The sequence below is a fragment of the Piliocolobus tephrosceles genome, chromosome 1, assembly GCF_002776525.5.
Source record: "Piliocolobus tephrosceles isolate RC106 chromosome 1, ASM277652v3, whole genome shotgun sequence".
Lineage (NCBI taxonomy): Eukaryota > Metazoa > Chordata > Mammalia > Primates > Cercopithecidae > Piliocolobus > Piliocolobus tephrosceles.
This window is the reverse complement of record NC_045434.1, coordinates 172,462,042-172,479,557: the sequence shown is the minus strand read 5'-3', so window position 1 is coordinate 172,479,557 and position 17,516 is coordinate 172,462,042. Positions and strand designations below refer to the sequence as shown.

Here is a 17,516-nt window from a genome sequence, read left to right as displayed (position 1 = left end):
GGAATTCCACATGACAAAGTATCAGTGTACTATAAACAGGCTTTTAATTATCCCTGCATTATTTTGCAGTTAGTCTTTATATGCAATGATATTTAAAGGCTTTGCATGGGAAGACTCAAAATGTAAAGCTGCTTCCAAAAAAAAAAAAATCCCACTTTCTGAGGAGAAATTCAAGCCAGCTGCAGAAATCTGCATAAGTAATGAGGAGCTGAATGTTAATCCCCAAGATAATGGAAAAAAATGTCTCCAGGGCATGTCAGAGACTTCTGTGGCAGCCCCTGCCATCACAGGCCTGGAGACTTAGGAAGAAAAAATGGTTTCATGGGCCAGGCCCAGGGTTCCTCTGCTGTGTGCAGTCTAGGGACTTGATGCCCTGCATCCCAACTGCTCCAGCCATGACCAAAAGCGGCCAAGGTACAGCTCAGGCTGTTGCTTCAGAGGGTGGAAGCTCCAGGCCTTGGCAGCTTCCATGTGGTATTGAGCCTGCAGGTGCACAGAAGTGAAGAACTGAGGTTTGGGAACCTCTGCCTAGATTTCAGAGTATGCAAGGAAATGCCTGGATGCCCAGACAAAAGTTTGCTGCAGGGGCACAGCACTCATGGAGGACCTCTGCTAGGGCAGTGCAGAAGGGAAACGTGAAGTCAAAGCCCTCACACAGAGTCCCTACTGAAGCACCACCTAGCGGAGGTGTGAGAAGAGGGCCACCATCCTCCAGACACCAGAATGATAGATGGATAGCTACCATCCATCTACCAAGCTATCAGTGGATAGCTTGCACTGTGCACCTAGAAAAGTCACATGCACTCAATGCCAGCCCATGACAGCAGCCAGGAAGGGGGCTATCCCATCAAAGCCACAGAGGCAGAGCTGCCCAAGGCCATGGGAGCCCACCTCTTGCATCAGCATGATCTGGTGTAAGACATGGAGTCAAAGGAGATCATTTTGGAGCTTTAGGATTTGACTGCCCTGGTGGATGTTGGACTTACTTTCCCATAGCCCCTTTGTTTTGGCCAATTTCTCCCATTTGGAATGGCTTTATTTACCCAATGCCTGTACCCCCATTGTATCTAGGAAGTAACTAACTTGCTTTTGATTTTACAGTCTGATAGGCAGAAAGGACCTGCCTTGTCTCAGATGACACTTTGGACTGTGGACTTTTGAGTTAATGCTGAAATGAATTAAGACTTTGGGGGACTGTTGGAAAGGCATGATTGGTTTTAAAATGTGAGGACATGAGATTTGGGGGGGGGCTGGGGCAGAATGATATGGTTTGGCTCTGTGACCCCACCCAAATCTCATCTTGTAGCTTCCATAATTCTCATATGTTGTGAGAGGGAGCCAGCAGGAGATAATTGAATCATGGGGGCAGGTCTTTCTCTTGTAATAGTGAATAAGTCTCATGAGATCTGATAGTTTTAAAAATGGTAGTTGCCCTACACGAGCTCTCTCCCCCTGCCTGCTGCCATCCATGTAAGACGTGACTTGCTCCTCCTTGCCTTCCACCATGGTTGTGAGGGTTCCCCAGACATGTGGACGTGTAAGTCCATTAAAACTCCTTCTTTTGTAAATTACCGAGTCTCAGGTATGTCTTTATCAACAGGGTGAAAAACAGACTAATAAAAAACGTGAAAAGACAACCCACTGAAGGAGAGAAAATATTTGCACACTATCCATATGACAAGAGATTAAGAACCAAAATACAGAAGGAGCTTAAACAACCCTACTTTTTAAAAAAGCTAATAATCCAATTAAAAATGGGCAAAAGACCTGAATAGACATTTCTCAATAGAAGACATACAAATGACCAACAGGTTTACGAAAATTTGCTCAAATTTATTGATCATCAGAGAAATGCAAATTAAAACTACAATGAGGTATCATTTCACCCCAGTAAAAATGGCTTTTATCTAAAAGACAGGCAATATCAAATGCTGGCAAGGATGTGGAGAAAATGGAAACTTCATACACTGTTTGTGGGAATATACATTAATTTATGGGCACTATGGGAACAGTATGGAGGTTCTTCAAAAAAACTACAAATAGAGCTACCATATAGCTAGCAGTGGCATATCCCACTGCTAGGTATATACCCAAAAGTAAGGAAATTAGTATATCAAAATGATATCTGCACTCCCATGTTTATTGCAGCACTATTCACAATAGAAAAGATTTGAAATAGGAAAGATTTGCTATATGCACACTTAGTAAATCTTTCCTATTGTCCCATAGCAAGACATGACTTGCTCCTCCTGTATTCCACCATGGTTGTGAGGCTTCCCCAACCACGTGGAAGTGTAAGTCCATTAAAGCTCTTTCTTTTGTAAATTTCCAAGTCTCTGGTATGTCTTTACCACAGGGTGAAAATGGACTAATACAAAAGTGAAGAGACAATCCACTGAAGGAAAGAAGTATCTCATGTACTCCATAAAGATATAAACCTGTCATGTAACCACAAAGATTGAAATTAAAATATTTTTAAAATACTAGTAGTAATTTTATATAGCAATAATGACCAAGCTGAGAAACAAATCAAGGAGGCAATCCCATTTACAATAACTACAAAAAAATAAAATATCTAGGAATATATTTAACCAAGGAGATGAAATATTTCTACTAGAAAAACTGCAAAACACTGATGAAAAAAATATAGATGATATAAACACATGAAAAAACATCCCATACTCATGGAGCAGAAGAATTAATACTGTTAAAGTGATCACACTGCCCAAAGCAAGCTACAGATTCAATGCAATCCCTATCAAAATACTGACATTATTTTTCATAGAACCAGATAAAGCAATCCTAAAACTCATAGTGTACCTAAAGGAGCCCAGATAGCCAAAGCAGTTCTAAGCAAAAAGAACAAAGCTGGAGATCTCAAATTATCTGGCATCAAATTACACATACTACAAGGCTATATTAACCAAAACAGCATGGTACTGGTTTAAAAATAGACACCTAACATCAATGAAAGAATAGAGAACCTAGAAATAAAGCCACCTATCTCCAGCCAACTACGCATACACTGGGAAGAGGACACTGCTTTCAATAAATGGGTACTGGTAATATTGTATTGCCACCTGCAGAAGAATGAAACTAGACTCCTATCTCTCAGCATACACAAAAGTCAACTCAAGATGGATTAAAGACTTAAATGTAAGACTTAAAACTATAAAAATACTATAAGAAAAACTATGAAAACCTCCTTTGGACGTTGGTCTAGGCAAATAATTCATGACTAAGGCCTGAAAAGTATTAGCAACAAAAACAAAAATAAATCTATGGGACTTAATTAAACTAAAAAGCTTCCACACAGCAAAAGAAATAATCAACAGAGTGAGCAGACATGTGGAATGGGAGAAAACACCTGCAAAGTATTTATTGGACAGGGGACTAATATCCAAATTTTATACAATTTTTACAAAAATGTCACAAAAAGGTGGATATCCAATATCCAAAATTTATAAGGAACTCAAACAACAACCACAACAAAATAAATAACCCCATTAAAATAGGCAAAGGACATGAATAAATATTTTTTAAGAGAGAACATTACAAATGGCAAATAAACACATTTTTAAAATGTTCGACATCATTAAGCATCAGAGAAATGCAATTAAAAGTACAATGAGATATCATTTTATACCAGTCAGAATGACTATTATTAAAAAGCAAAAAAATAATAGATGTTGTTGAAGATGCAGAGACAAGATAATGCTTATCAACTGTTGGTAGGAATGTAAATTAGCACAACCTCTATGGAAAACAGTATGGAGATTTTTCTAAGAACTAAAAATAGAACTATCATTCAATACCATTCAATTAAAAGAGATTTTAATCTCTTAGATTAAATCTCTAAGAAGAAAAAGAAATCATTATGTAAAAATCAAAGAAAAAGAAATCATGTAAAAAAGTTACCTGCACTCCAATGTTTATTACAATACTATTTAAAATAGCAAAGATGTGGAATCTACCTAAACGTCACTCAATGCAGGACAGTATAAAGAACATGTGATATACAATGGAATACTATTCAGCCATAAAAAATAATAAATCATGTCTTTTGCGGCAACATGGATGGAACTGGAGGCCATTATCCTAAGTAAAATAACTCAAAAGCAGAAAGTCAATACACATGTTCTCATTAATAAGTGAGAGCTAAATAATATGTATACATATAGAATGTGGAATAATAGCCCTTGCAGACTCAAAAAGGTAGGAGAGTTCAGGGAATGAGAGATGAGAAATTATTTCGTGGGTACAATGTACACTATTTGGATAATAGTTACACTAAAAGCTCAAACTTTACCACTACACAATATATCCATGTATCAAAACTGCATTTGTACCCCTTAAATGTATTCAAATAGAAAACTTAAGGTGCTAATGGTGTTATATCCAACAGCAGAAAGTCCATGGCATGAAATGTTTACAGAGATATGAAAAATAACTGCACTAGATATTCCTAATCAATCACTTATAAGAAGCAAGGATCTATGTGACTTTGTATATGATACTATTAAGCATTTTTGAAAACTTAATGACATTGACTGGTTCCTCCTAATGTTACCGGACAACATGGTTAAAAAAAGGTAGGGGGATGAGTTCAGGGATTCAAACTCCCAGCAAAAACACCTAATAAGTAACCTAAGAGCTTCTGTGTGTACCCTGAAGGAGACCTTTACTTTCTGTAGCTGCAAGGCTGAAATTGCTGAAGATCCAATGTAGAACCTCATCCTATGACTTGATGAATTACAAGGCAAGTTAAACACCAGCCTGACGGAGTGCATATTGTTAACATGACGACATTGATTTGGAAACACAGGATTGTGAAAGTTAGGATGTGGATGTGTGGGAAGGCCCTCCAGGGTCACTGACAGTCTAAATTCTGAAGAGTCTTCTTTGCCCTAACTAATATATATCTTTTCTAAAATGTCCTCATTCATCTAATTTATTATTATTATTATTACTATGTATATTCTGGTAAGGAAGCTCACATTTTTAACAGCTAGCTAGCTAGCTATCTGTATATATATATGCACACACACATACATACACACACACACACACACACACACACATACATTAAGGTGGATAGTAGGTATCATCCCTCAATAAAATGTAAGAAAACTGGCTCCTTTTTCAAACCAAGATTTGAACTGCAGCCTGAATCAAAGTCTGTCCACTTAACCACTCTACTGCAAGTCTCATGTATTACTAGCACAGATCTAATTGATATAACCAATTGTTCATAAATTGTTGGGAAAATATGCATTATTTATTTGGTGATTACATGGTAAGATTGAACAATTTCTTTTACTGAGTTTTTTTTGAAGGGATGGAAAAGGACTGCAGTGGGGTTAAAGAAAAGATGTTATGAGAATGGAATATGAATTATTGCAGGCTGTATGTAAATCAAGATACTTAATCTTTAAAATGGGGATAATCTTTATTCGCACAGAGTTGTAATTATTGTAAAGGGTCCTTACGTCTTTAACTAACGTAAGAAAGAATTAAAGATATTTTGTAGGCATCAAGTACATACAAGACAAGGCACTAGTACAAGATTTATAGAAAATAAAAAGTCATTGTTCTTAATTATGCGGACAGTATTCAAGTCTGGTTGGAAGTACAATACTACAATACTGCATTATAGGCTGAATCATGTCCTCTCAAAATTCCTATGTTGAAGTCCTAGGATCTTTATAGAGGTAATCAAGTTAAAATGAGCTCATTAAAGTAGGTCCCAATCCAATGTGACTGACATTTTTGTAAAAAGTGGGAATTTGGAATATAGACATAAAGGGAGAACACCATGTACAGATGAAGGCAGAGATTAGAGTGATGCTTCTATAAGCCAAGGAGCACCAAAGATTGCTAACAACCTGTAGGAAGCTAGGGGAGAAACATGGAACAGATTCTTCCTCATAATTCTTAGGGGTAACCAGCCTGCTAATACCTTGATCTCAAACTTCTAATCTCCAGGACTGTGAGACAATACATTTCCATGTTTTAATTCACTCAGTTTGTGGTACTTTGTGACAAACTGAATACTGTTAAAGTAAGAAACAATAAATATCTGTTGTTTAACCCACTTTGTAGTACTTTGTTATATCAGCCTTATCGAACCTATACAATATGACATAATCAAAGAGCAACATCCTGCATAAACAAATTTTCAATTGTTTGCTATAAACAACCAATGTTTTTAAGGTTCAGAAACAACTATTATATAATTGATATTGATGTGTACCTTCAGCCACACATATACATAAATATACATACACATGCATGCATGTATGTGTGTATGTATTTGCACACATGCATGTATATGAATAACCAATTTCATTGGTTATTCAGAACCAATGAAAATTAATAATTTGTAAAATAAAATTATGTTTACCTTTCTTACTAACATTTTCAACATATTCTGAGTCTCTGCTATGTGACAATTAGAGCATAAGGTTGAGAACGTCAAGAGCTAAACAAGATCTAGTCCCTACTGTATGAGAATACACAATCAAGTCCTCATCGCCACTGTCAGAATACCCACAGTATTTGCCAATTATGAGGAAATTTTACCACTGTTCTTTAGTTTGTATTCAATTAAGTCTGCTGTCTAATTGTTTGTTTTATAGGGAAGCCTCCTCTCCCCTCAAGACTAAGCTCTACTGTAAGCATGTCACACAGAACTAGACAGATATTACTCAATAAATCATAATTGATAATACAGTCAAACATGAGGGTTTTAGTCCAAAAAAAAACCAGTATCTTGGAAAGTAGTTTCTAAAATATAAGGTACTATATAAGCATTTGTTAATATTACCATCAATTATATTTTTAATCATTTATAACAACAAAAATTTAATATTCCCAAGTTAATTCCTTCAAAATTTTTTCCCATAAAACTTGTCCCATTATTGTGAAATATTAAATGACTTGAATTGCACTGAATGGTCACATAAAATTCAATTCTGAAAAAAAAAAATGTCTTACCAGATAAACTTAAAAGGAAAAGCCTTTAATACACTTACCACTTTCAAAGCAAGCATCAAAAAGAAGATGTCCTTTCTTGGGCTGTCCACAATATCCAGTTGGAAGCACTATATATTTGCTCACATTCCCTCCGATGGCATCATCATTTCCCATATCGTTGCCTATTTAAAAAAATTGTCTCATGTTAAGTAAAAGTCAAAGTATATTCAGCAATAGAAGTCCAGTCAGACTTTTACTGTTAATTACCCCTTCCCTAGTCACCAAGTGTTTAACCAAGCAAAAAGAAGTTAACATCACATTGTGGTACAGTGAAAAAAGGCTACATTTTCAAACAAAATGATAATGCGTCAAATGTCAACTCAAATACATGCTAATTCTCTATGCCCCAAAGCAACCAACCTAATATCTTTATACTTCAGTTCCTCTCATCCATAAAATGTGAACAGTAAACTCATCTTCCAAAGTTGTGTTATTAGAATTATATATAAACTATAAAAATATCTTCTATCGTTATCAAAATCCAAGATATACTCATTAAATTGCATCAGCCATTTAATACATAAATAATTTACATAATTTGACAGAAACATACATTCAATTATTTAAATTTGAATAAAGCAGTTATTCTATAAATAGCATTATGACTTCCAGATGCTCCACCAGAAACAATCTGAGAAACACTGAATAAGCATAGATGTTCTATTTCCTAACAGGAACTTTAATTTTTAAAAGTTTTTGACATTTCACTTTCACCTAAGATGTAGAAAAATGGAAAGAGCATCCCTTCTACCCTAACAACGACAAATATCTCAATTAAGTACAAAATCATAACTTTCCCAAATCTATCAGAGAACGGAGTTTGAAGAGCAGCTAAATCATCCAATGTCAAAGGAAAGTCAAGTCCCACCAAAGAGAGTATGGGAAGCAAGCACTGACTCCTCCATGGCAGAGCAAGAGAAGAAGTAATGCTGGGTCCCATACAAGTAAGTAAAAAAGCTAAGCTAATTTTTAAATATTATTAAATGTCAAATAAGGAAATATGAGAGTGTGGAACTACTGAGTCATAGACACAAAGGGAATTCACATCCATTTGAAGACTCTGCTGTACAGGTCTCTACCAGATATTCAGAAGGAAGATTACAGGCAGGTAGGTAGACCAGAAAATGTTTTCCTTTGTGGTACAGGCCTAGAGAAGGAGAGAGCCTTCTGTAACAGGAAAGGCATGAAGTCCCTTATGGGAAAAACAGCCTTACAGGACTAGGGGAGCAATAACGAACTTATTACCTGAGTGCAAAAGTGAGAGGACGAGAAACAATAAAGGAAAAATCGTCTACAACTGAAGGAGTGGAAAACATTCCCAGAGAATATTAGAAGTATTATTCGTCACTATAAATGGATATACCTCTTTCCAGGTCATTTGTGTAGGGGCTTGTGTCAACCTAGTCTGGAAATAAACTAGGTTTGAGTTTCACTGTTGCTATGGTCATCTTAAATACTCAATCACCCCAGCCAGCCCCCTTCCCTCAAAAATAAAATAGCACTAGAATAATTTGAAGCTAGTTGGATACTGAAGATAACCATAGCAACAAAGAAACTCAAACACACCTTAACTCCAAGCTAGGTTGACACAAGCCCCCACCCAAATGAGCTGGAAAGAGATATATCCATTTATAGTGACAAATAATATTTGCAAGTACTATAAATACTACAAAAACAGTAGTATTCTCTACTCTTCTGGTATTCAATAAAAAATTATGATACATAGCCAAAATATCAAGAAAAAACAACCTACTGTCTAGGAATAAAATGATATACAGGACCAGACACAGAAATGACCAGATACTGGAATTATCACGCAATGAATTTTAAATAAAGCTTAATATGTTAAAGGCTGTAGTGGAAAATGAGAACAAAATTCATGAAGAAATGGGAAATTTCATCAGTAAGACATAAACCACAATAATAATACAAAATGAAATGATAAAACCAAAAATCACAGTAATAATGATGAAGAATGCTTTTAATGCATTCATCAGTACACTTAGCACAGCTGAAAAATAAATCAGTAAAGTTTAGATCAATAAAAATAATCTAAACATAAATGCAAACGGAAATAGGAAAGGCAAAAGGGAAAAAAGAGCAGAGCATCTAAGAGCTGTGGAACAATATCAGCCAATCTAAAATATATATATAATTGGGATTCCCGAGGATATAAAGGTAAGAATGAAGCAGACAGATATCTGAAGATATAATGTCTGAGAATTTTCCGAAAGTAATGAAAGATATTGAGCTACAAATCCAAACAGTAACTAGTAGAATAAATATATTATTAAAAATTATATAGGTTATGCTTAAAGAGATAAATCACATACAAATGAACTAAGATAAAAATACATATTTCTCTTTGAAATACATAAACTGTGCAAACCAAAAGTCAAGGTAATGATATATTGAAATTACTGGGAAAAAGTCAATGTAAAATTTTATACCAATTGAAAATATCTTTCAAAGATGAGGTACAAACTAAAGGTATTTTAATAAAAATAAAAGCTGAGATAATTTATTATCAACAGTCCTGTGTTGTAAGAAACGTCAACAAAAGTTCTTCAGGCAGAAGAGAAATAATACTAGCTAAAAACTAAGGTCCACACAATGAAATGAAGAGCTCCAGAAATGATATAAATAAAGGTAAATATAAATTTTCTTATTTTCAATCACTCTAAAAGATAAATGACTATAGAAAAAAAAGCAATGTATTGTGTTTATGCCACGTGAAAAAGTAAAATATATTACAAAAATTGCACAAAAGATAGAAGAAGATGGCTGACGAGAGGTGCCTGACACTTGCCTCATTCACAAGGAAGGGGCCAGTGTCAGGCACCTCTAAAACAAGTAGACAACCACACATCGAATAAAGTGCCTAAGCGAGAACATTGCAATTCAGCAGGGAAGTAACAGGGACCCTCTGAGGCATTAAAGGAGAGGGAAGTGAAGCAACTGGCCCAGCCATGATTGTCTCAGATCCAAGAAAAGTTCCCCACTGCAAAGGAAAGGTAAGTAAAAGATCCCCAATGCTGCATATTCCCATCACAGATGCCTGCAATAGCCACAGGAGAGTCTAGCATAGAAAGTCATCTGGAGACCATTGCAATTGCGTTGTTCTACAGAGGAAATTCACACTCCGTTCTACTCACCCCCTGAACCCTAAGCAGGTAAAACTTGCCACCATTTTGAGAACTAATCCTCCATTAGACTACATCTTGCCCTGGGGCCCAGCTGCCCCTGCATCTCCACATCCCTGGAGCCCCAAGGACATCCTCCCACATCCAACCAGAGGGCTGCAGCACTATGATGCCAGCTGGACCCAGCAATACATCTGGGTCCCCAGCACTGTAGCCATATAGTATCCTAAATCACCCAAAACAGGCAGTATAGCACACCAGGGAGGCTGCCCACAGGACAAAGGGAGCCAAAATGCACAGTTCCCAGAGTCTGAAAACCATCTTCCCCAGGACACTGCCATCAACAAAAACAACACGCCTCTAGCTGAAGGGTCACTGCACACCTGAATGCACCATCACAGAGCTTGAGAATAAGCCTGCCTATGTATGTCATCCAGGATCTGATGGTTTTATAGATGGTTGCCATTTCCCCAATTGGCAATCATTTTCTCTCCTGCTGCACTGTGAAGAGGTGCTTTTTCCCATAATTGTATGTTTCCTGAGGCCTCCCCAGCCATGTGGAATGGTGAGTCAATTAAACTTCTTTTCTTTATAAATTATCCAGTCTGGGTATTTCTTCCTAGCATCATGAGAATGGACTAACACAAATACAAACAAAAAAGTTATTATGTAATGATAAAGAGATCAATTCAGTAACAGGATATAACAATGCACCCAACACCAGAACATCCAGATATATAAAGCAAATATTATTAGAGATAAAGAGAGAAATAGACCCCAATACAACCATAGTGGGCGACTTCAAAACTCTCACATTCAGCATTGGACACATCATATAGAAAGAAAATCAACACATTATCTGCACTATAAACCAAATGGACCTAACAGACATTTACAGAACATTGCATCCAAAAGCTGCAGAATACACATTCTTCTTATCAGCACATGGAACACTTTCATGGATAGATCATATGTTAGGTCACAAAACAAGTCTCAAGAAATTTCAAAAAATCAAAATCATATCAAATATCTTGTCAGACCACAATGGGATAAAACTAGAAATCAATAACGAGGATCTCTGAAGATGGTAAAAATAGACAACAATTAAACAACATGTTTCTGTATTACCATGAGATCAATGAAAAAATTAAGAAGAAAAATTTTAAAATTTCTTGAAGCAAATGTAAAAGCAAACACAACATAAAAAACCTATGTGATAAAGCAAAAGCAGTGCTAAGGATATTTCACAACAATAAATTACAAAATCAATAAAGTGGAAAGATTTTAACAATGTAATGCTGCACATCAAGAAAGTAGAAAAGCACAAATAAACCAAATGCAAAATAAGTAGAAGAAAATTAAAAAGATCAAAGCAGAACTAAACAAAATAGAATCTAAAAAAATACACAGGATAAGCAGAATGAATTAAAAGGTGGTTTTTTGAAAAGATAAAATCGATAAACTGCTAGCTAGCTAAACAAGACAAAGAGAGAAGACCCAAATAAATAAAATCAGAAATTAAAAAAGACATTACAACTGATACCATAGAAATACAAAGGACCATTAGAGACTATTATGAACAACTATGTACTATCACATGTATAAATGTGTGAACATATATAATCTATAAAGATTGAACCAGAAATAAATAGAAAACCTGAACAGAATAAGAATGAGTAGTAAGATTAAATGAGTAATTTTAACAACCTCCCAATGAAGAAAGCACAGGAACAAATGGCTGTACTTCTGAAATTCACAAAACTTTTTTAAAAGAACTAATATCAATTCTCAAACTATTCTAAAAAGTGAAAGAGAATTCTTTCTAACTCATTCTATAAAAACAGCATTACCTTGATACTAATACCAGAGAAGGAAACAACAAGAAGAAACAATAAGCCAATTTCTCTAATGAACATCGAATCAAAAATTATCAACAAAATACTAGCTAACTGAATCCAACAGCACATCAAAAAGGATATACACCATGTTCAAGTGGAATGTATCCCAGGGATGCAAGGACTGTTCAATATACACAAATCAATAAATGTGACATAACACATCAACAGAATGAAGGACAAAAACTGTATGATCACCTTAATAGATAAAGAAAACGCACTCCATAAAATTTATCATCATCCCTTCATGTAAATGCTCTTAACAAATTACGTACAGAAAGAACATACCTCAACACAATAAAGGCAATATATGACAAACCCACAGTAACATCACACTGAATACAAAAAAACTCAAAGTATTTCCTCTAAGAACAGAACAAGATAAGGATGCCCACTTTCACTTCTCTTACTCAACATGGTACTGGATGTTCTAGCCAGAGCCATTAGGCAAGAGGGGAAAAGAGAAATCCAAATGAGAAAAAAGGAAGCTAAATTATCTTTGTTCATAGATGACATGATCTTTTATTCAGAAAAACCTAAAGCTTCCACCAAAAAAAAAAAAAAAAAAAAAAAAACTGTTGGAACTGATAAATTATTAAGTAAAGTTTCAAGATACAAATTCAACCTATGTAAGTCATAACTATTTCTATACATGAATAGTAAACAACTTGAAAAAAAATCAAGAAGGCAATCCCATTTACAATAGCTACAAAAAAATTTGAAATGCCTAGAAATAAATTTAACCAAGGGGTTGAAAGACTATAGTGAAAATTCCAAAACACTGATGAATATAAAAAGAAAACATGAACAAATGCAACAACCTCCCATGCTCATGGATTAGAAAATAAGCATTGTTAAAATGACCATAGCACCCAAAGCAATCTACAGAGTCAGCGTAATCCCTTTCAAAATACAAATGACTTTCTTCACAGAAATAGAGAAAATAATCCTAAAATTGACATGGAAACACAAATACCCCAAATAGCCAACAACATTGAGCAAAGAGAACAAACATGGAGTCATCACACTACCATACTTCAAAATGTGCCGAAACAAAGTGCCACAGTAGTCAAAATAACATGGTGTTAGTAAATAAACAGATACATAGACCCATGGAAAAGCACAAAAAAACAAAAAGTAATTTCCTGTATTTACAAAGGATTTTTAACAAAGGCACAGAGAACAAACAGTGGGGAAAGGACAATCTCTTCAATAAATGAGAACATACACTGGGGAAAGGATAATCTCTTCAATAAATGGTGCTGTGAAAACTGAATATCCACATGTAGAAGAATGAAACTAGACCTCATCTCACAGCACGTACAAAAATCAACTCAATGTGAATTGTGGACTTAAATATAAGAACTGAAACTATAAAACAATTAGAAGAAACACTTCAGGACATTGGTCTAGGCAAAGATTTAATGGCTAAGACATCAAAAGCACAGGCAACAGAAATCAAAATAGACCAATGGGACTAATTGAACTAAAAAGCTTCTGCACAGTGAAGGGAACAATCAACAAAATGATTAGACAATCTTTAGAATAAAAGAAAATATTTGCAAATTATTTACCCAATGGGACTAACTCTCTAGAATACACAAAGAACTCAAAAAACTCAACAACAACAAAAAAATCAAATATTCTCATTCAAAAGTGGACAGCAGGGTGTGTCCAAAATGGCTGAATAGGAACAGCTCCAGCCTCCAGCTCCCAGCATAAGTGACACAGAAGACGAGTGATTTCTGCATTTTCAACTGAGGTACCAGGTTCATCTCACTGGGGAGTGCCAGACAATCAGTGCTGGTCAGCTGGTGCAGCCCAACCAGCGAGAGCTGAAGCAGGGCAAGGCGTCACCTCACCTGGGAATCACAAGGGGGAAGCGAATCCCTTTTCCTAACCAAGGGAGACTGAGACACACAACACCTGGAAAATCGGGTAACTCCCGCCCTAATACTGCGCTTTACCAAGGGTCTCAGCAAACGACACACCAGGAGGTTATATCCCACACCTGGCCTGGAGGGTCCCATGCCCACGGAGCCTCCCTCATTGCTAGCACAGCAGTCTGAGATCTAACTGCAAGGCGGCAGCGAGGCTAGGGGAGGGGCGCCCACCATTGTTGAGGCTTCAGTGGGTAAACAAAGTCACTGGAAAACTCGAATTGGGTGGAGCCCACCACAGCTAAAGGAGGCCGGGCTGCCTCTGTAGACTCCTCCTATGGGGACAGGGCATAGCTAAACAAAAAGCAGCAGAAACCTCAACAGAGGTAAATGCCCCTGTCTGATAGCTTTGAAGAGAGCAGTGTATCTCCCAGCACAGAGGTTGAGACCTGAGAACGGACAGACTGCCTGTTCAAGAGGGTCCCTGACCCCTGAGTAGCCTAACGGGAGACATCCCCAACTAGGTGCAGACCGACACCTCACACCTCACATGGTGGGGTACACTCCTGAGACGAAGCTTCCAGAGCAAGAATCAGACAGCAACACTCGCTGTTCAGCAATATTTTATCTTCTGCAGCCTCTGCTGCTGATACCCAGGCAAACAGGGTCTGGAGTGGACCTCAAGGAAACTCCAACAGACCTATAGCTGAGGGTCCTCACTGTTACAAGGAAAACTAATAAACAGAAAGGACACCCACACCAAAACCATATCAGTACATGACCATCATCAAAGACCAAAGGCAGATAAAACCACAAAGATGGGGAAAAAGCAGTGCAGAAAAGCTGGAAATTCAAAAAATCAGAGCACATCTCCCCCTCCAAAGGAACACAGCTCATTGGTAGCAACGGAACAAACCTAGACAGAGAATGACTTTGATGAGTTGAGAGAAGAAGGCTTCAGTCGATCAAACTTCTCAGAGCTAAAGGAGGAACTACGTAACCAGCACAAAGAAACTGAAAACCTTGAAAAAAGAATGGATGAATGGATAACTGGAATAATTAATGCAGAGAAGACCTTAAAAGAACTGATAGAGTTGAAAACCGTAGCACGAGAACTATGTGACAAATGCACAAGCTTCAGTAACCAACTCGATAGACTGAAAGAAAGAGTATCAGCGATTGAAGATCAAATGAATAAAATGAAGTGAGAAGAGAAGTTAAGAGAAAAAAGAGGAAAAAGAAATGAACAAAGCCTCCAAGAAGTATGGGATTATGTGAAAAGACCAAATCTACGTCTGATTGGTGTCCCTGAAAGTGACGGGGAAAATGGAACGAAGTTGGAAAACACTCTGCAGGATATCATCCAGGAGAACTTTCCCAACCTAGTAAGGCAGGCCAACATTCAAATTCAGGAAATACAGAGAACATCACAAAAATACTCCTCAAGAACAGCAACTCCTAGACACATAGTTGTCACATTCCCCAAAGTTGAAATGAAGGAAAAAATGTTAAGGGCAGCCAGAGAGAAAATTTGGGTTACACACAAAGGGAAGCCCATCAGACTAACAGCAGATCTCTCGGCAGAAACTCTACAAGCCAGAAGAGAGTAGGGGCCAATATTCAACATTCTTAAAGAAAAGAATTTTCAACCCAGAATTTCATATCCAGCCAAAGTAAGTTCCAAAAGTGAAGGAGAAATAAAATCCTTTGCAGACAAGCAAATCCTTAGAGATTTTGTCACCACCAGGCCGGTCCTACAAGAGATCCTGAAGGAAGTACTAAACATGGAAAGGAACAACAGGTACGTACCATTGCAAAAACATGTCAAAATGTAAAGTCCATCGATGCTAGGAAGAAACTGCATCAACTACCAAGCAAAATAACCAGCTAATACCATAATGGCAGGATCAAGTTCACACATAACAATATCAACCTTAAATGTAAATGGACTAAATGGTCCAATTGAAAGACACAGACTGGGAAATTGGATAAAGAGTCAAGACACATCAGTTTGCTGTATTCAGGAGACCCATATCACATGCAGAGACACATATGGGCTCAAAATAAAGGGATATTGGAAGATCTAATAAACAAATGGAAAACAAAAAAAAAAGCAGGGGTTGCAATCCTACTCTCTGATAAAACAGACTTTAAACCATCAAAGATCAAAAGAGACAAAGAAGGTCATTACATAATGATAAAGGGATCAATTCATCAGGAAGAGCTAACTATCCTAAATATATATGTACCCAATACAGGAGCACCCAGATTCATAAAGCAAGTCCTTAGAGACTTACAAACAGACTTAGACTCCCATACAATAACAGTGGGAGACTTTAATACCCCACTGTCAACATTATACAGATCAACAAGACAGAAAGTTAACAAGGATATCCAGGAATTGAACTCATCTCTGCAGCAAGCAGACCTAATAGACATCTACAGAACTCTCCACCCCAAATCAACAGAATATACATTCTTCTCAGCACCACATCGCACTTATTCCAAAATTGACCACATAGTTGGAAGTAAAGCACTCCTCAGCAAATGTAAAAGAACAGAAATTATAACAAACTGTCTCTCAGACCACAGTGCAATTAAACTAGAACTCAGGACTAAGAAACTCAATCAAACCACTCAATTACATGGAAAATGAACAGCCTGCTCCTGAACGACTACTGGGTACATAACGAAATGAAGGCAGAAATAAAGATGTTCTTTGAAAACAATGAAAACAAGGATACAACATAACAGAATCTCTGCGAAATATTTAAAGCAGTATGCAGAGGGAAATTTATAGCACTAAATGCCCACAAGAGAAAGCTGGAAAGATCTAAAATGGACACTCTAACATCACAATTAAAAGAACTAGAGAAGCAAGAGCAAACACATTCAAAAGCTAGCAGAAGGCAAGAAATAACTAAGATCAGAGCAGAACTGAAGGAGATAGAGACATGAAAAAAACTCTCCAAAAATCAATTAATCCAGGAACTGCTTTTTTGAAAAGATCAACAAAATTGATAGACCACTAGCAAGACCAATAAAGAAGAAAAGAGAGAAGAATCAAATAGATGCAATAAAAAATGATAAAGGGGATATCACCACTGACCCCACAGAAATACAAACTACCATCAGAGAATACTATAAACACCTCCATGCAAATAAACAAGAAAACCTAGAAGAAATGGATAATTTCCTGGACACGTACACTCTCCCAAGACTAAACCAGGAAGAAGTTGAATCCCTGAATAGACCAATAGCAGACTCTGAAATTGAGGCAATAATTTATAGCCTACCAACAAAAAAAGTCCAGGACCAGATGAATTCACAGCCAAATTCTACCAGAGGCACAAGGAGGAGTGGGTACCATTCCTTCTGAAACTATTCCAATCAATAGAAAAAGAGGGAATCCTCCCTAACTCATTTTATGAGGCCAATATCATCCTGATACCAAAGCCTGACAGAGATACAACAAAAAAAGAGAATTTTAGACTAATATCCCTGATGAACATCAATGCAAAAATCCTCAATAAAATACTGGCAAACCGAATCCAGCAGCACAT

The 17,516-nt window shown here is 36.7% G+C and overlaps 1 protein-coding gene across 5 annotated transcripts in view; it reads right to left on the bottom strand.

The window, feature by feature from the left end:
• AGBL4 (ATP/GTP binding protein like 4) overlaps positions 1-17,516 on the bottom strand; it is a 1,474,608-nt gene that overhangs the window by 1,285,810 nt on the left and 171,282 nt on the right. For all 5 annotated transcript variants that reach the window (XM_031934116.1, XM_031934120.1, XM_031934122.1 and 2 more), the window contains exon 2: positions 7,035-7,157. In XM_031934116.1, the coding sequence (XP_031789976.1) occupies positions 7,035-7,157 (123 nt within the window). The remainder of the gene's footprint in view (positions 1-7,034; positions 7,158-17,516) is intronic.